Below are 20,970 nucleotides of genomic sequence, written 5' to 3' on the forward strand. Positions count from 1 at the left end.
ACAAAAACCACGTTTTCAATCCCATCCACACAAGCCAGGGTCGAGTGGGGAGCACAGGCTTCCATCCTGGCCACCTGATAAGTGACCCAACCTCACCGAGGAGGTGCCAGGGAGGGCCACACAGTCATTCCTGCCAAGCAGCAACCCTGCCCCACCAGCGTCAGTGTGGACCACTGAGACGTGTAAAGCCGACAAAAGCAGAAAGTTTACATGAGACCCAGAATCTCATAATACCCCAAATCTATAGGTTTCAAATGAAAATAATGCCATATACCCCAATAATCAGAAAAATCTCAAACTCTATAAATGGAATAAAAAAAAATCACTGAGATGACAGAGATGCTGGAATTAGTTAACAAGTGTGTGAAAGCCCTATCATAAAAATGCTCCGATGATGGGCTGGGGCTGTAGCTCGGTGGTAGAGCACCTGCCTTGCACGCGTGAGGCACTGGGTTCAATCCTCAGCACCACAGAAAAATAAATAAATAAAGATATTGTGTCCAACTACAACTAAAAACAATATTTTTTTTTAAAAAAATGTTCCAATGAGCATATACAAAATGTTTGAAATGAGTAACAAAATGAAAAGACAGCCAAAGGTAGAAAAGGTCTTGGTAAAGAAAGGGAAAATTATATTAAAAGAACAAGATGAAGTTTCTAGAACAGAAAAACACGATGAATGGGCCCTACAGAAGAATGGAAATAGTAAACTTGAACAAAAATCAACAAACTTATAGGACAACAGGAAACACCCAATCTGAAAACAAAGGGAAAAACAGGCTGAGAAAAAAGAACAAAGCGTCAGGGATCTGTGAGTCTGTCACAAAAGAGCTAACATTGCCACCACTGAAGTTCTGGAAGGAAAGGAGAAAGGGGGTAGGTTAACAACGTGCTGAAATAAATGTAGCTGAAAAGTTCCAAATTGGTAAAAAAAACAAAAAAAAAAAAAAAACCTAAAACATCTGGAAAGCAGCAAGAGAGAAATGACATCCCTCTACTGGGGTGGTATGGGGGGAAATTCAAATAGTAGGCAGCTTATTCATCAGAAACCAAGGAGGCCAGAAGGAAGCGACACTGGAATCATGAATTTTAAAACCTCTGAGAAGGAGGAGTGAGGGAGAAGTCAAGACATCCTGACTTCTGTGCCCACAGAACTACCTTAAAATAAAACAACAATTATTAGGTTTCTAAAAAGACAGAAAACATTTCACAAGGGATCTTGGAATATCAGTAAGGATGAAGGAACACTGTCAGCAAAAATGTGGGTAAGCACAATGGACTTTCCTTCTCTTCTAAATTCTATTTGATATGTTAAATTCTAAAACTGTACAGTGTGGCTCTAAAAGTACATTAGAAATGTAGTTAAGACAGTTATGAACTGTAGGAGTAAAGGGACCTTAGGTGATGCGGAGTCTCTATTTGTCCTTCAACCTGTTAATTTGACAACATCAGTAGACTGTGATAAATATGTATATGTAAAGTAATGCCGAAAGAATCACTAAAAAAGGTTCTAAAATAGTTAGAGCAAAACAATAATAAATAAATCAAAAATCAATCTACCCTCGTCCAAGCCTTGTTAAGTAACTAAATAATATTACTAAATCTGGATGTATCTGCTGAGAATTATACTGAGTTAAAAAAAAAAGCCAATCCAGAAAGGATCCAAGAATGTAGTCCCATTTTCCAAACCATTCTTCAAATGACAAAAGTATGGTTTAAGAGAACAGATTGGGAGTTAGGAAAAGGGTGAGGGATGGTATGACTCCACAAGGCCAACTAGAGGGGTCCCTGTGGTGATGGAAATGTTGGTGCTTTAGCTGTATCGATGTCAGCATCTGAGCTGTGATATTATTGGAAAGATGTTACCGCTGGGGAAGCTAGGGAAATGTACACAGAGTTTCTCTGTATTATTTCCTGCAACTGCATGTAAATCTATAATTATTTCAAAATAAAAATTTTAATTAAAAATTGTAAAAAGGACACAAAAGCCAGCTTCAAGAAGTTCCCACTGGTAAACTGGGGATAATCTGAGCAGCAAAATAATTAAGGGTTATAATAAATTATAAATCATTAAAAAGAACAGGCATCTCTGAGTACACACTCATGACAGATAGACATATAGGCCAACAGACACACACTAGGGAGAAAGAAAGGGCTCTTGCTTACAGCACAAAGCAGGATGCCGACTAGTAGTGGGTGGGAAGGGCTGGGTTGATAAATATCACTTTGCCACCATCGTTGTCTAGGTTGGTTCACACAAGATTCATCAATAGACACTAAGATCTGATAAAGAACAGCAAATTTACATAATCTAAAAGTGATTCTTATTCCTTGAAATGAAACAATATATAACTATATAAGGGAGAACTCAGCTGACACCCAGAATGGATAATCCAAATTAACATCACCAAAAAGGGGCAGATGGATATTGTGTGTCTCCAGATGTGACACCTGAGAAGGACACAATGTTACTTACAGACTATTCTGACCAGGGATGCATAACCAACCAGAATGAGCCATCATCAGATAGACCCTCCTCTCCCCCACAAAAAATTGCTATTTTTAAACAGGAAAGGGGTATGGATTCTTTAAAAATACCAAAATCATAAACTGGGCACAAAGAGGCTTGCTTGTAATCCTAGCCACTCAGTTGAGGCCGGAGGATCACAAGATTGAGACCAGCTTGCACTTAAAGAGAACATATCTCAAAATAAAAAATAAACAGGGCAGGGATGTAGCTCACTGACAGAGCACTTGTCTAGCATGCATAAGGTGCTGGATTTAATCCCCAGGACTGGGGGTATGTGAGAGTGTGTGTGTCTGTGTGTGTGTGGTACCACACACACAGACACACACAGACATACACACACGTACATATATACATTAAAGAGCTATAACAACTAAATGTAATACATGATCCTGAACCAGATTCAATACATTTAGGAAACAAAAAAATCAATCAAAGACAATACTGGATCAAGCGACAATAATTGGATGTTGGTGGTAAATCAAAATTGACAACAGTTTAAGGAAAACTTAAACTTAATTAATTGGTAAACTGTACTGTGGCATTCTTGTATTTCCTTATTTTTAGGAAACACACGATGAAGTATTGGAGTGCAAAAGAAGACTGATATATGCAACTTTAAAATGGCTTAGAGAAAAACAATGCTATCAAAGCAAAATATTCACAGAGAAATGAAAGAATATAAGGGTAGTCACAGTATTCCTGAAATTCCTATCAGTTGAAAATTAAAGATTGAAAAAAAATTATTTGGCTACTGTTAGCTATCAAAAAAGAACCTAAGAACTGTGAATACAGGGCTGGGGATGTGGCTCAAGTGGTAGCACGCTCGCCTGGCATGCGTGTGGCCCGGGTTCGATCCTCAGAACCACATACAAACAAAGATGTGGTGTCCGCCGAGAACTAAAAAATAAATATTAAAAAACTCAAAAAAAAAAAAAAAAAGAAATGTGAATACAATTTGGATGGGATAAGTTTCTTGAAAGTACAGTAATGAAGAGCACAGGCTTCTGAGTTAAGATGAATTCGGGTTCAAACACCAGCGTTGCCCTTATTAGCTAACCCTGACCTCCCAGAGTCTCAAACCTCTTAAGCTGTAAAATGGAGAAAATAATGCCTACTGCATAATTATTGTGAGAATTAAGTAGGATAAGGGCTGTGAACAACACAATGCCTAGCAGACAGCACCCTTCTGCCATGCTTTTAGTTATTTAAATAGATTAGTGGTGGTCATGGTTATTGCTGTTGTGAGTAGCCCAGGGGTGGGGGGAGGGATTCGAAGATGACCAAAACATAATTTCTGACTTCAAAGACCTTTTAAAAAATAAAGAATTGAACCAAAAATAAGAGTCGGTGACATATTACTCTCAAAATGTTACTAGAGCACAAACAGGAGAGTGCTTCTTTCTGGGAAGTGGGTCTGGGAAGACTTCCAGAGAAGGTGACAATGAAAGGGGGCCCTTCGGTGGCAGATTGGGACCTCTGGGTAGAGGCGAGGGTGAGTGGTCATGGCATTCATGCCCCAGGTAACAGGTTCAGGCTGGAGGCCCAGGGCATGCGGGGGGCACAGTAAAAATTCCCAGGAAAAGGATGGGCAGGGCTGATGCACAGAGTGGAGGTGGAAAAGTCCACCCTGACCCACCTGTGAGGTGGGACGGGCCTCAGGGTCTTTCTGTGCTGTGCGCAGTGGGAGAATCGCTGGAGGTTTCTGAGTGAGCATTGACATGGCCAGGTTCTTGTTGAAAATGCTGCTTTACGGTAGCTGGAGAAGTTAATCTAGAAATTATCCCTTCTCCTGGGGGACTCCTAAGGACAGGCCAAGCAGACACCACCCTCGGGCTGTCTCTTTTTACTAAGCCCCATCCCCTAACAGATGGTAATCAAAAATTCCAACAATAGGAAAGGGTGGCTGGGGTCATGGTGGGGCGGTTCCAGGCCTGGACCGGTGATGACAGCAAGGCACGTGTCAGACTCCGTGCCTAAGAGCAGGCAGCCACAGGCATATGGACAGCTTATGTGGAGCAGGCAAAGAAGACAGGAGCATTTCAACAGTTTTAAACCAGTGCCTGTGCTTCCGGCCCCTTCCATCCCAGAGTTTCTCCTCTCCAGATTGTCTGCCCTCAGTTTCTCTCTGGTTGGCTCAGGGGCAGAGCCTTCCCCTTGGCTAGCAAAGCTCCCTTCACAGTAGGGCTTCCTGCCTGCCCTGGTAGCACCATCTCTATTGCAAAATGCACGTTCAGGGTGCCCCTTGAACCTACCCACAGGACTGGCTGAAAAAAATGAAAGAAAGCAGGATGCTCCAGATGGGCCAGTGCCTTTCTCTTTCTTCACTTTACTAACATTTGCACAGGTGGAAAAGAGAGGTGAAAGTTTTGATTCACTTTTGAATAGGACGCCATGACTGAAATGAGCTCTTTTGGAGCTTCTATTTTATTCCATCTAATTTTGGTGAGATGCACACTTCTCCCAAGTGTAGGGAGAAGGAAAAAGAATGTGTTTTTATAGTATATTCTCCTTTGAAACGTTAAAACCTTACATCTTTCATTTATGAGAAAGTTACTTGAAGAAGGTGGCTCAGATTGAAACCAACGAGACAAGAAAGAGTGGTCCCCTCCGAGGAGCAAGGGCATTCCCTTAGCGACCGGCGTGGCCTGAGGTTACCTCAGAGGCGATGGAGGTGAAGCTGCTGCTAAAATGCACGTGCTTGTGGATCTCGCTGCCGTTGGCGGTCAGAAGCCATTCCCCGAAGGCCTCGTCTTTGCCGGCTGAGTGGTTGCCGTGGCTCTGGTTGGGCAGGAGCCCCGCCAGGTCCCAGTGGTACGACGGTGTGGCCCCGATCAGCGCAATGAGGATGGCCTCCGTGGCCACGTACAGCTGAAAGAGCAAACACACAAAAGCAGACGCTGTTGATTTCCCATGTAGGTGGAGAACTCAGGGTGCCTGCAAACCCTGAAGGATCTGTTTCTTGCTTTTGTGTTCTTAGGAGCCACATCAGAAATGGGCCACATCAGAAACCAAGGAGAATCGTGTGAAAAGGGAGCTTCGTGCTCTGCGAGGAACAAGGCCAACAGCAGCCCACTTACAGAGCACTTTATGCTTCTTCAGGCTGTTTTCCTATCTATTCTGAGACAGAGCTGATGCTGAGGACTCTGTTGATATGGTCCGACTTTAGGGGCTCTGACTTAAAAGCCCAACATCCCTGCTACTTCCTCTCCAACACTGTATCTGCTGCTCAGATAACCAGGCACCGGGCCGTGGACTCATGATCTAAAGAAGACCCAGTGGCACAGTTGCACGTCTCAGAAAACAGCATATATAGTATTGCTTTATTAAAGCAAAGCATAATGTGTACTTCCATAGATACTAATGGAAGATACGACATACAACTCAGGATTTAAAGAATTTCAAAATCCCAGGTGTAGATATTCATTTCACAACCTTCACCTGCATTTAATATTGGCTTAATCTAATCATAATTGTTCTCTACCAAAGAAAAGATATTTTATCCATTCTTCCCAGAAATATTTACTGGGCACACATGTCATTTGTCATTGATTGTGCTAGGCTCTGTAGTGACTCACAACCGGGTTTACAGGCTGTCCTATAGAGCCTTTGTATGCTATAGATTTCCATTTGTCTTAGCTTTCATTATTGGACAATTATTTTAAGCTTAACATTTATTAAGAAAACATAATCAGTCTGCTTCACAGTGTGATGATCTTAATTTAAGAAATAATCCCCATTAACTTTGAACTTGATGTCTTCAAATATCTTTAAATAAAGCAAGTGTCTAAAAACCACGAAGAAATGTGATTTCTCTCTGGCATGTGGTACTGTGCCCAGTAGATGGATGAGCTGACTGAGGCACACACAGGAGAGACTTCCCAACCATCTCCTCCCCAGTCTGCAGAGAACTCCATCCCAGGGCCCCTTGTACACCATTCTGTAGGGGCATAATCAGCTAAATGAACGGTGTGGCCCCAATCAGCTCAATGAGCCAGAAGGAGAGCAATCTATCACCACTAGATGACAGGATTACTGGCAAAGGAAGAGAAAAGGAGTCATGACATTGCAGGCGTTATAACAGAAAGCTAATGCAAAATCCAGGATGGATATATTTTTTTAATTCTTTGGTAAAGCTGAAAAGGTGCAAGGAAGCCCCAATCTATTTTGAGTGGGTAGACTGTGAGGACCTCTGGAGACGCACAAAGCAGCCCCAAGTCAGTCGGTGTATGTGGTGATTTATTATAAGATGCAAAGGAAAACATGTCCCTAGGTTTACATGCATCCTAGCCCCAATTTGTGTACTATTAAGGACATTTTAGAATAGGAGGCAATCAGCTTATAAAAATAAAGACCCTCATCATTGCAAAAACACATCGATTACACATTTTGCAATCGCTAAAATCACAAAGCCACTTTCGTCCACCTAGTAACTTCCCCCCACCCACCCCAATTACAACCTGCTGAAATTTAATTGATGGGTAGAAAGAAATGAAAAACACAGGGCAAGGAACACAGAGGAGATGACTCAAAACACATGTGCTGGTGGACGTGCAGCCTTCAATCAGGCAAAGCAAACCAGCCACGTGTCCTCTCTGAGCGTGCCCTTTTCTGTTTTTGTCATACCATTCACTTCACCTGGAAGGCACTTGAATGGTTGAACTTTCCCCCTCCACCAAGATGCAGCTTCGGATAACGCCCTCCCTTGCCTCTTGCCTTCCTCTCCAGATGTCCTCTCCTGCTCACCTACAAAGTTCCATCTAGACTTTTCTAGAGCACATATCACTTTCTTCACTGCACATTCACGTCCTGATTCACCTTTTGGGCTTCCAAAACAAATAACCCAGGACCTACGCACTTAACAAGGGAATGAAAAAATGGCCCAGAGAGAACACTAGTGATAATGACACACACTTTTCTAATGCTAACCACGTGCCACCAGGAGGGTAAGTTCCTGTTGAGTATCTGTTAGCACTTCACATTTTTTATCTGGATTGTCCTAGGATAAGGAATGTTCTAGGCAGAAGGGAAAATGCTCCAAAGGCGGTCCTGTAGTTGGAGACATGTTTCATTATGAAGGCCCCATTCTTAGTAAACACCACCATCTGGAGAAAATAGTTCAAAAACAAAAAAAACAAAACAAAAAAAAAATTGGTGCTAGCATATAACTATAGTCATAACGTAGGAAAGGTGGACGCCATGGCACGCCTATAATCCCAGTGACTCAGGAGGATGAGGCAGGAGCTCATCCTCAAGTTTGAGGCTAGTCTCAGAAATTTAATAAGGACCTAAGAAACTTAGTGAGACCCTATCTCAAAATAAAAAACAAAAAGGGATGCAAACATGGCTCAGTAATAGAGTGTCCCTGAGTTCAATCTCCAAAACTGAAAAAAAAAAAGAAAATTATAATAAAAGGAACAGTGAAACCCAATTAATCAGCATTATCTGCATTAACCAGCATTGCCCAGTTTCATTCCTAGCAATCGACAGGCAGATTAAGCACTTCCCACCTATCTCATCCTCTCTGCCCTCCTCCTACCACTCTCAGTGTCTCTCTGGCCCACACAATGCACAAGTGTGTGTATTTGGGGGCACTCACATAGACACATACGTATCACACGCACATCCAAGGTCCTCAGCAGAACACACAGGGCCACAGTTTTCTGTCACCAAAAAGGTCAGAAACCTGCAACCTTTCTAGACAGTGCCTGCCTCAGTGACAGTTCGAAATCCATGTCATGCTCAGACTTGCTGGTCATAATGGAGACTGAGTAGGCATGCAGGAAAGGGACTGCATGATAATGCTACCTACCCAAGGGGCACCATGAGATTAGGGTAGAGAGGAGAGGCTTAACCTCCAATAACAGCCTAATGTTAAGTCCTTCATACCAGAGCCTCTGTATCCATGGGTCATACGGTCACAGGAAGTCAAAGATGGCTTGGCACTAAACTAGCCCTGGGGATGCACCACCCTCACACAGGGCGTGGGGGTTCTTTTCCTTAATTTTGCTATGACAATTTCACGCAAATCACACATCCTGCTCCTTTTCCCCAGAGAACAACAACAACAACAACAACAATTCTCTCATTCTTTTCTCTACTATTACTCTACCACTACCATGTACACATTCACTCACATTTTCTTGTCTAATGAAATCGCACCCAACAGCAGATGGGCCTTAAAGCCACAATAAGAAACCACCATCCATTCTCCTTCCGAGTGGGACTAACAACATGTCGAATAAATCATCATCTTCTCGGCTCTACCTCCAGGGAAGGAAGAACAAGTACCACAGATGGCTGGATTTTTCCCCCCCTCCCTATCAATGTAATTATAATTAGAAAAATGACTAAAATGCAATAGGGGATTGGAATTTTAAAAGTTTCAAAAAAGTGAAGGTTTGAAAAGTAATTTTATTTCATCACCATTATGAGCTTTTGTAATGCTTCCCAAGGAAGGAGGAAGCATCTCCCGTAAATCATCTCATCACAACGGCTTCGATGTAAAGTCATGGTCAGGTATGACGTTTGCTTTGTAGGCAGGAAAAATGAGACACAGAGCAATTAAGGGATCGTTCACCATCTCGTTTAACACCAGAATGAGAATGGGAGCTAACTGACCTTGAGGCCAGAGCGTTTTTTTTTTTTTCAGGGGAAATGAAGGAGACAAAAATCAAAGATGACTTTATTGTAGTCATTACTATTAGTCTTTTCTGCCATTAGTTCTCAGTTATCCACCTGACCCAATCACAAAAGCATTACGTAATCAAGACCCTAATCATGAAGGCAGGACCACATCCCCAGCGCCCAGCACAAAGGGGACATTCGATAAATTCCGCTTGGCTGACTTAACTGTTAGTACCTATTTTTTTTGTGTTTAAAATTTGGAACGTACTTACACACTCCGAATAACTGGTGTCTCTGAGTACTCTCTCTACCCCATTCTAATCCATCCACAACACACCACTAAATCAACTTCCCTGAAACACCCCATGAAACTATTCTGGTCAAAGCATATTAACAGACAAATGATAAGTTTCCTATGGCTCAACTGCCAATTAATCCACATTCGAGCTGTCTGCACAGACCTCCTCAATCCCCCAAACATGACTTAACTCACTGTGAGATGTGAAAAGCCTATGAATCTGCATACCTGAGTCTAAACCTCAGCTCCAGCCAGCCTTGAGCAACTTCAAACCTCTCTAACTTCAGGTTTTCTTAGAATAAGAATGGATGCTAATGGTACCTCTTAATCTAAAGCCTTCATTTTAACTATCCCCTGCTAAGGGTCAAATGGGATGCTTCTCTAATTGACAGGAAATTGTACAGCGTGATTCAAATAGTATACGCCAGTCTTTTCAACTTAACGGGCAGGGTCTGACTCACTATGTCTGGGGTAGGGTCTGAGACACTGCATTTCTAACCACATCCAACAATGTGTCTGGGCCACATTCTATGTGGCCAGGGTATAGGGTAGTCCCTCTTCTATATCTTTTCCAGTGTTGTTTTTCCACTTGAAATGACCTTCCTAATTTCAAACCCTCTAAACCCAGGGTTCCAAGTTCATCTCAAGCTCAACTGTCTTTCTGAAGGCTCCAGTAACCCCTCTAGACTGCAGTCTCCTTTCTTAATTTCTGAAGCATCAGTGGGTTGGATTAATTAATAGGCAAATATTGTTTCCTGTCATTATTTGTGTAGATAGAGTCAAATTCTAATTTTCTAATGACTTTTCATGTCCCTTAGGGAAAAAAAAAACAACCCTTAACATTCTTCTTTATCCATTCCAAACACCCAACACACCAATCATATATAACAGCCTATCATATGTATTTTTTAAACCAACCCCTCATAGAATGCTGGAACAAAAATCGTGCATTGAAAACCAGTAGTTCTGGAACCTAGTTTTTGTTCCCACCACTAACTAAGACTGGACAAATTATTTTATATACATCTGTTTCTCTCAAGTAAAATGGGACTATCACCACCTGACCACCTCCCTTCTGTTATTATTATTATTGGTACTGGGGATTGAATTCAGGGGCACTTAACCACTGAGCCATATCCCCAGACTTTTTTTTTTTTTTTTTTTTGTATTTTATTGGAGACAGGGTCTCACTGAGTTGCTTAGGGACATGCTAAGTTGCTGAGGCTGGCTTTGAACTCGCAATCCTCCAGTCTCAGCCTCCTGAGTCACTGGGATTACAGGTGTGCATCACCGCACCTGGCCCTCCTTCTGTTATTTAATTTTAATTGAAATCTTTTGATTTTAGCAAGTGCCAACACTTTGGAACACATTGTATGATGCACCTCAGATGATAACCAACAAGGATTGGAAGCAGTCCCTTCCTTCGAGGCACACACATTCAAGTGAAGATAGCAAATACATCCAAAGTTGTAAGCACAGGGCAGATTGTGATGGGAGCCCAGTGAGCCACCGTAGAAATAAAGTTCAAGAGAGGACAGAAAAAGGAGATGTGAATTCTACCCATGAGAAGGAGAGGAAAGTTGTGAATGTAGCACTTGAGTAAGGTAGTGAAGACTGCTGGGGAATTAATTAAAACAGAACTCAGGGGACGGAATTCCTCAACAAGAGCAACTACCTAATCAGAGTCAGGAGAGTAAAGAACACATATTTAGGGTTTTATGCAACATGACAGGGCCAGCTCAGCTTTTTCCAAAATTCAGCTATTCAAGTATCTTTATGAGAGACTGAGATGTCCATCTTCTTGGTGATATTATTTACCTAGTCGTCTTTTTGTTTGCTCTGCAGTGCTGAGGCCTGAACCCAGCACCTCACAATGCTAGGCAAGCCCTCTGCCCCTGAGCCCTGCCCCCAGCCCACTAGTCTTCTTGCAAATCATTCAGAGTTTTTAACTTAAGTAAATTAACATAAGAATAAGATTTGATGTCAATACAGATATCACTTGTCAGATGGAACTATCAACAATAAACACAAGGTTAAAAAGCCACATACTGGCTAGAATGTTTTCATCTAAGGTGGGCCGTAAGAGATATCTGCAGGCAAGATGGATGTGAAATCGAAGGAGCAGTTATTCTTGGTTTACATGCTCAGAAGGTCGGGACAGGTGCTTTCATACCTCCCATACTCTGTCATTCATTGGCTGGCTCACCCAGCTGGTGTGGCATGGAAGCTGGTCCTGCAACTCCTCCCCCTTCTTCTGTGTCCTCCTTTAGCCTCTCTGACTCCTGGGCCAGGTATGTCTAAAAGGCATTCACTCCATCCAGGTTGGAGGCAGTGAGAATGGCACCAATGCCAGTCAATTCTGATGGACTCCAGATCATATCTTCCCTCCCAGGATCTGCCCTGCAGGCGTCCTGCTCCGATATCACATGCTGAGACCACAGCCTTAAAGGAGCTGCTCAACCAGCTGCCACAAGAGCGTAAGGTCAAACTTCCATAATATATCACTCATCAGTATATACATAACCTCTCTCTCTCTCTCTCTCTGTCTCTCTTACACACACACACACACACCCACACACACACACACACACACCCCTCCATTCTAGGGTTCTGCTCCTTGCCTCTCTGGTTGAGCTATGACTCCTACAACCCTAAACATATATGGTAAAATATTTGCATTTACTAAACCTGGAAGTAGATGCGTGTGTGTGTGTGTGTGTGTGTGTGTGTGACATTAATCTCTGTATTTTTCCATTTGAAATGTTTCCTGGTTTAAAAATGAATAACAACTAGGATGAAACAGAATGATGGTATTAGGTCATGTTTTCTGCCAAAGTCTGAACCTCCGTTAATTCTTCCATTCTAGCTTATTCCCTTTGTTAACATAGAAATATCTGCGAATGTTTTGAGAAGTGCTAGTGCCAAATGAGATTTTCCCCTTCAATAAACAGGAAGGACTGAAGAAGTGGAAAAGAAATCACCCTTTCACATGATAGGTTAATGCTACTTAATACAATATCCATATACCTCCAACTCTAGCGCACAGGCTATTCTTTAGGACATCAAGAGAATGCAGCTAGAGATGGGATTAGAAATAGCAGAGGGAGTAACCTGGAACCAAGAACAAAGGTGAGACAGTATCACTGAAAAGAGGGCAGAAATACGTCTTCCTCTTGGACGCTGACTTTGACAGGGAAGGAACCTCTCTGTGGAGAAACATGCTAGGTGAGGATAAAAATAAATTCTGAAGCAAAGAATTTAGAGAGTTTATACCAAATGACCTCTATGTTTATTCATGATGTGGGAACAATGCTCATCGGGGGAATGAGAGGACTGGAAATTTGGACTTAAAAACAGCAGTAATCTATCCACAGGTAAGAAGTGAATCCAGAACAAAACAATGGCCCAACACCATGGGCCGCGTGGGATTCTGAAATGAGAAAAAGAGGGACAACCTGTGCCATCAAAGAATAATAATACGCTATATATAGCCTTTAAAAAAATACAAGGGTGTTCATTCATGAGCTCAGCAAGGCATGTGAAATGTGGCTGAGACACAAAATTGCGTGTTAATACACATTTCTGCAAAAAAGAGACAAGTGTGCATATTTATATGATAGAAAGTCTGGAAAGCTATACACCAAAAAGGTGAGCATGTTTTACCTCCAGGTGGCACAAAATTCTGGTGATCCTTTTCTCTTTTCTTTTCTGTTTTCCATTAAGTCTATAATTCCATATACTGCTTGTGGAGTACTGTAGGATTCCCAAGAATGAAGGCACTTGTTTGTTTGAGTGTTAGGGCAAAGAAGTCAGAGGGGATGCTGCCAACCTATATATGTCTTTGGATTTGATGACCTCTTTCTTCTAAGGCAGCCTCTAACTACCATGAGGGACCAAGCTCCAGGCCAATTAGTTACAGGGTACCAAACAACTTTAAGAAATCTTAAACCCACAAAACAAACTAAACTTTCATGGCCCAGCCATTTCCAAGAGTACAGTTGATGGAGGGGTCCTTTGCCCAAGGTCACCAGCCCCCTTGCAGCACAGTGGCACAGCATGCAAGTCCAGTGTTCTTTCTGCCCTATTCACATGGCTGTTTTCATATTTTTAAGTCTTCTTTCAGGCTAACTTGGAAGGCAATACCTTCTTTTTCTAGGTACATGTCAGAGAGCCATGGGGGGGCCTTGCCGGGCATGCGACTGGGGGTCTGGGTGCTTCAAAAGAATAAGACTATCTGATTTTCAAAGCATAGCCCCATGTTTTGAAATATTCTGAACCCAAGGAGCCCTCTACATCTACTGGAGGCCTCCTGCATCTCCATAGCCTCCCTGGAAGGAAATGTCTGACAGATGTGCAGCTTCATCTGCTTTACACCAGGGGGCAGTGCCTACCTAAAGACAACTTTTCCTAGGAGTCTCAGGGGGGCAGCGTGGCCCCACCCACCTGAACTGGTGGAAGGAACAGCAGGCAAACATTCCCCAACTCATCATAAACTCTCAAGGGATCCAAGCTCCGGGTCACTGTCTAAGGATCAAAAGAAAACTGTGAGGGTAGGAGCCGCATAAAACTTGCTCAACCTAGCAGGGAACCCTGGTAAGTTCCAACATGCGCTGGAGTCACCACGAATAAGCTCTTACTAATGCCCCAGGTTCCCACCACGGCTGAACCCTGGTGGTGCCGAAGGCTGGTCTCAATGACTGTCATAAATAAGATCTTCACTTGTTTATGGCATGAACTCCGTCGCTGGGGTACGGCACTGAATTTAGAAGAACTAGTGATCATCTCAATCATATCTCATCAAGAATGTGGTCTACCTAGGAATGTCCTGTGGAGGGAAGGACACAGTGACAAAGGAAGGGAAGGTGAGTTGTGACAGTGTTCAACACAAAGTTTAATAAAGCACCTTGCACAAAACTCACTCCATCCTATCCTCCTGTGTTAAAAGACAACTCACTATAGAAAAAGACTTAAAGGATATCAACACAAAGGAATAAACACTATATTCACCCAGAAAACTGGAGCATTCTCTCCCACTTCTGTATAACTTCTTTTCTTTACATAGCAAAATGAACAAAACAAGACTCACAAACCCACCATGACAACAAACGAAGGATAAAACTTCATCATATATTCTTCAGATTTTTTTTTTAAATGCAATATTACAAATCCAGATGAAGTCTTCCTTCATACCCCACCCAAATTCCACACCTTCTTTTCCTTCCTAAGAGGCAACCAATCACATGATTTGGTCTAAATGGTTTCTATACATTCATAAGCCATATATGGTATTGTTTCATGTGCTTTAAATTTTATGTTAAAAATATTTTATATATTAATAACATTAAAATTTATATTGTATTTATCTCTGCCTTTTTTTTGCACTCAACATTGTTTTCATCTGTAGAGTTACATAAATATCTAGTTCTTTCATTTTAGTTGTTATGGTCTAACAAATTTAAACCACACCTTAACATCTCTTTGAAAGTATTTCTTGGGTTTTATTATTAAAAAACGATGTCCACCAATGGGTGAGTGGATAAACAACTGTAGTACACGTCGATATAAGAATATTATTTGACCATAAAAAAGGAATGAAATACTGATACATGCTGTAATGTGAATGAACCTTGAAAACATTATGCTGGGCAGAAGAAGTCAGGTTAAAAAAGGTCATAACTGTATGATTCCATTAATATTAAATATGCGACATAGATAAATCCATAGAGACAAAAAAGCAGATTCAATGGAGACAAAAAAAAAGTGGTTGCAAGGGGCTGGGGGAGGAGAAATGGGGACTAACAGTCCGATGAGTTGAGGAGTCTCTTTTAGAGTGGTCACATGTTGTGTTAAGTAGAGGTGATAGTTTTACAACACAGTGAAAGCACTAAAAGTCTCTGGATTGTTAACTTTAAGATGGTCAATTTTTCTTAAATGGTTCATTTTAAGTTATATGAATTTCACCTCAATTTAAAAAAAAAAAAAATCCTGGGCAGGGGGTGTCGCTCAGTGGTAATATGTGAAGCCTTGGGTTCAATCCCCATCACGGCAAAAAAATAAAAATAAAAACAATGAAGTAATAAACTCTTATATGCATGTTCAAGACACACTACTGGCATGCCCCTGGTGCGAACACCGGGTTTTCATTTTACTAGATGGTGCCATATTGTTCTCTAAACTAGGTAGTTCCTATTTCTGCTCATTTTCATCACACAGATGGACTTTTTAGTGTTTGCTAATATAATAAGTGTGAAATGGTATGTCATAGTCATTCAATACACCCGTCCTGGAGGACCACTGAAGGTAAACATCTTTTCGTGTGTTGACTAGGTAGGTTCCTCTCCTGAAAAATACCTATTCACTCATTTCACTTCCTAAAATGCCATAAAAAGTATATTTATTGCAGAGCACCATTAATGCCTTGGTAGCGCTAGGGTTTGAAAAATAAGGTTGAGAGTTTTAAGGGTTTACATTAAAAATCAATGCATTCATGCCCATCAGAATACCGTATCTCAAGACAAGGTTCACAGCCCAGCATCACAATTTGGCTATTGAAACTAATGCATGTTACAGAGTACATGTTGCTGTTTGTTAATGGACAGTTCCGATTTTGTGCAAATTATACTACAACCTAAGATTCATGATCCTAAGGAAAATGAAGGGGCTGGAGCCTCTGGCTTAGAACAAAGAAGCAGGATCCATTTTTGTTTTATGTCTAAGAGAAGAAAAAAAGAAGAATTTTACTGCCTCCTGCCTGCTCCAGACAGCGTGGCAAATGCGCACACACAAACGCAAATACTGCACGGTGATGATGGCAACAGCTCTAACACACCTTGGAAAAGAGAACAGCATAAACTAAACAGAATTATTCATATTTGAATACCAAAAATAACTCTTCCCCTAGGGAAGGCAAGTATATTTTGATAGTAAGAATTTTTCTGTTAAAATTGTAAATCTTATTGCTTATTCATAAGTCGACTACTTTTATATAAGACAATCTTTTTCATATTTCTTCATGTACTTTCAAACCAGGTACGTGTGTCATGAAGGCATCTGCATCTAATCGTGCCAAAGAGAAATTGACAAAACCTTCATCTATTCTTTATGTGTCTGAGAGCTGACCACTGACTGTGTTTGCAAGGGGTGAAGGGAAGTCTCTTAGCAAAGGAAACTGGAGAGTATGGCTGCTTTTGATAATATACACAATGCTCTTGGTAATTCAAGAAAGCCGTTAACCTGGGACCTTCAGAGTTGCTGTGGTATGTGGTTTTGCTCTCTTAGTCTGAACTTGATGTATTTGAAGCAAAGGGAGTTAAAAAAAAAATTAAAAATAAAAACAATGCTCCCCAAGGATGAAAACATAAAAAGGCCATAAAGTGTCCATCTCTGTCCCTCTGGTGTTGTGTGTCCTGGCTGTGGTTGGTCATTATCAAATCGCAGATGCGAAAAGTCTGAAGTGATGGTCCTGTGCTCTATCAGAGCTTCTGTTCCGAAGATCTGCACCTTCCCTGCTCCATGGTAAGAAAGGTCCTTTGGTGTTAAAAACAGACAAACATCAATTTCCTTCCATTTAAGGCAATTCTGTGAAAAGGGTTTCTTACTTTTCCTCTGTGGGGGAACATTTCCCCATCCCCACCAGAAAGATGAATTCATCCATGATACAACGGTGTCACAGGTCTCCCAGCACTCCCACTTTACAGGCCAACTCCTCTATCCCCCAAAATCTCCAGCCACAGTCTCCGTAGAGAGGTGTTCGGGGAAATCCCTTCTCATATCCAGGACTGTTTTCGGTGGACCTATGGCCACTTGGATCATGCATGTCAACCAGGAAGTTAAGTCCTCACAATCATGTGGGGACTGTGAAGGATTCACTCCTGCCTGAACTCCTCCAGTGGCACAGGTGTCCCTCCCAGGTGCCCGCCCAGCCCACACCTACAAGATAAACAGTCACTTATTGCCAACAACACTCCAGGACCTGATCCCTGTGTGGCAAACACTGATCTTATGTCAGCCAAGGGTTAGTGAACCATCATGGCCACGGGCTTGGAACTTTTTGGTAGCAAACTTCAACAAAGTAGGTCAACCATAAATAAAAGTAAATAAGAGAAACTCAACAAGTCCTGACCCAGAATCCTCACCTTTTCAGTACAATACCACTCAAGACAAGCTTATTCTAAGTCAGTGGATACCTGGCTAGCTTGGTAAGAAGAGGATAACACAGGAAGTGGAAGGTAGGGATAGGGAGGTGGGATTGCTCAGAGAAGAAATATGTTCCCGGAATTTTTGGTTAGAACAAGAATATTCTCAAAAAATTTTTTTGTAAACTAAGATCAAATATCATGGTTGTGATTTTATTTTCTCTGTATTATTTACTCTCATGATTCAGCATAAATATATTTCCTCCAAAGAAAAAGTGTATTAAAAACCTAAAACAAGTTTAAAAGAACTTCTGAATGCCATATATTTGTGAGCTGAAAACTTGTTCTACTACAAGAAAGAACTGTCTCCACCACTCAGTCCATCATTGGAACCATTTTTCCCCCTGCTAGTGTTGAAATCAACTGAACTTTTGAACATTTTAATGGAAAAAGAGAATGAAAAGTCAACTTTTACCTCCTCCCATGTTCCTGTTGCGCCACTGCCTTAGGTGAGTCTTAAGCAACTTGTGGACCAGAGGTTATACCCATGATCAGCCTGTACTTCCTGCAGAATAACTACCAACACGTGTTAACTAGTTGCTTTTTAACTGTCAGCCTGCCACACCCCACCACCACTGGAAAGCCAACCTCCTGCAGGCAGGGACCTTGATTTGTTCAGCATTGTGTTCCTGTGCTCAGAACCTGCAAGGCACACGGTTCAATGTTCTGACTGCAAGAATGAGTAAGTAAGTGGCTGGCTCTAGTAGGTACTAATAGAGGAATCTGAATGAAATGCCTTTAGAATATTGGAAGAAGCAACTGAAGTCAAATGGGCCCTTTAAGTTGGCGAGAGAGGAGTAAGCGCCTGCCTGGAAGCTAATGTGTGGTGATCTTTTAAGCATATGGAATCCACATTTTTAAGCTGGGATGTGCAAGCAGGTTCTGAGAATTCTATACAATAAAGAAGGGATTCCATCTGGTAACCACATATTGCAGATGGAAGTATTTGGCTTATAAAATTCTCAACCCAAGGCTGGCCTTAGGGCTGAATGATCCAGCAGAACTTAGAAATAAACCCTATGCATTGAAGCCCCTGGAATAGGAAGCCCCCTGAAACCCAGAAAAGGCTGGTAAGTAGATGCCCGGAGCTGAAGGAGGCCACCCTAGATCCAGCCTTTAGTGTGTTTGTCATCAGAGCCTTCTCTGTGTCCTAGATGCCAAGGGGACAGCGCCACAGGTCACAGGAACATCTCCCTTGCATTTCTGCAGCCTGTTTCAGAAGGTAATGGTATTTGGCTTCCCTCACTAACCAGCGCCGGGGGGCTTCAAGGGCCTCCCCTAAGCCCTCCAGCCACCGCCCCAGGTGGCGGGGAGGGAAGCCAGAGTCGAGCCCGCGAGGCTCTGCGGCCGGCAGGCGACCGTGAAGTCGCGGGACCCAGGCCGCCGCGCCCTGCCCCGCCCCAGCGCGCGCTCCACCCGGGCGGGGAGCAGAACGCGGGCCTGGGCCGGGCGGGGCCGGGAGCGGACGCGGGGCCCGGGCCTCCGGGCCGGCCTCGGGGAGAGGTGGGGGCTGCGGACTCACCTGCAGCAGCACGGCCAGCAGGAAGCACAAGTACATCTGGTAGATGCCCATCTCCCCCACCGCCTGGAACGCCTCCTCCACCTCCATGGCCCGGCGCCCCGGAGCCGGCGCCGCGCGAGCCCGGGGAGCCGCGGAGGCGGCGGGGAGCGGCGCGCGGAGGCCGGTTTCGGGCGCCAAGGGGCGCGCCAGGGGCTGGGACCCCGCCGCGCGCTGGGGATGCGGGGCCTGCCCTCCCCGCGGGCCTCCGGGCTTCCTGTCAGAAATAATTTTTTGAGAGCGACTGCTGCGTGCGGCGGCTCCAGCGAGAGGAAAGAGGAAGTGGGTGCGGCGGGAGGCGCCCTTGGGGATGGAGAAACTCCGGGAGGGGCGGCATCGTGTGCGCTCCGCCGCCGGGTTCTCGGGCCGCCACGGTCGGGGGCCTGGACTAACCAGCCGAGCGCGGGGGTGGGAGGGCGCGGGGCCGGGTAGAATTCCCTCCCTACTCTGTGCTGGCCCCGGGTGAGGTGCCCAGATTCGTAAGCCAGTGATCGTGAGCCCTGAGATACACTCGCTTATATAAGTATGCAGCAGGCGCAAAGTCAACACGGAGAGCTAAGAATAGTCTGTAGGGCAAGTGATGGTCACCCAGGTGAATAAAGGTTGCATGCGGGGCTGGAGAGGTAGGGAAAGACGTGGCAGGGCAGGGCCGAGGGGCACTGATGGCCCATCTTAGTCCCCTTATGCCTCCCTCTCAGGCCAAAGTGTTCTTTTTAACAACTGCATAATATTCTGTTGTCCCTACAATGACCCTGATACAGTATTGAATAGAAGTGGTGACCTGGGACTGTCCTTGCTTGCCAGCATCTTTGTTATGCTTCAGAAATTATCCACTAACTATTATGTCTATTGTAGTTTATGGGTTGCTGCCCTTTGCTGGTCTCTTTAAACCATATAGATTTAGCTTGTTCTGGGGACAGGGATGCTCTTTAGTGGGGGCTGGGAGAGGGAAAGGGAAATATCACTTTTACTTATTTATTTCTACAAATGCTTGTTTAGTTTTTCTGTTGCTTTTGAAATAGGCTTGTTCACAGTTTTCTCTTAGGGTTTGTAAGAATCATGCTCTCTTTGTTTTTATGACCCGTTTTTCATTCTTAATATTGTTCATTTTTATTGTCGCATTCTTATTAGTCTTGTCTAGAGGCTTGTCTACTTTGTAATTCTTTTAAACAACCAACTTTTGTGTTGTTTCTCTTTCTATAAAGAAATATATGAATATATTCTAAAAGAATATAGTTCATGGATTCCGTCGATTCTTTTCATTGCCTTTTGATACTCTGTAATTCTTACACTAGCTAAGTGATTTGAAAGCTTACTTTCTATCCTTTTTTAAGAATAATTCCATTGAAAGATATACATTTCTAAGAATTACTTGTTTCACTAGTTTTGTTATGTGATACTTTTGTTTAAATAGTTTTAATCTTTCATGACCATAATTTGTTGGTTGATACCAATAAACTGCCAGGCACAGGTGCCCATAATCCCAGCTGCCCAGGAGGCTGAGGCGGGAGAATCACCAGTTCAGAGCCAGCCCCAGCTCTTTCGTGAGGTCCTAAGCAACCTAGCCAGACCCAATCCCAGAATAAAATATTGAAAGGGATAGGGATGTGGTTCAGTGGTTAAACACCCTGAGTTCAATTCCCAGTACCAAAAAATTAATTAATTAACATGGTTAGTGCGTTTTAAAAATAGTTTCCAGTTAAAGGTCATTACTATTTTTTTTTAGCTTTTTTTTATTGGTGTTTATCCATTTAAATGTTTTATG

At 42.9% G+C, this 20,970-nt stretch overlaps 1 protein-coding gene across 1 annotated transcript in view; it reads right to left on the reverse strand.

The window, feature by feature from the left end:
• Positions 1 to 19,256, reverse strand: part of Slc22a15 (solute carrier family 22 member 15) — a 70,130-nt gene extending 50,874 nt beyond the window's left edge. The window contains exons 1-2 of the mRNA XM_076862854.1: positions 19,170 to 19,256; positions 5,186 to 5,398 (exon numbers count right to left, since the gene is read on the reverse strand). Of these exons, the coding sequence (XP_076718969.1) occupies positions 5,186 to 5,398; positions 19,170 to 19,256 (300 nt within the window). The remainder of the gene's footprint in view (positions 1 to 5,185; positions 5,399 to 19,169) is intronic.
• Between the last annotated feature and the right edge of the window lie 1,714 nt (positions 19,257 to 20,970).

The sequence above is a fragment of the Callospermophilus lateralis genome, chromosome 7 (genome assembly GCF_048772815.1).
Source record: "Callospermophilus lateralis isolate mCalLat2 chromosome 7, mCalLat2.hap1, whole genome shotgun sequence".
NCBI classification, from domain to species: domain Eukaryota; kingdom Metazoa; phylum Chordata; class Mammalia; order Rodentia; family Sciuridae; genus Callospermophilus; species Callospermophilus lateralis.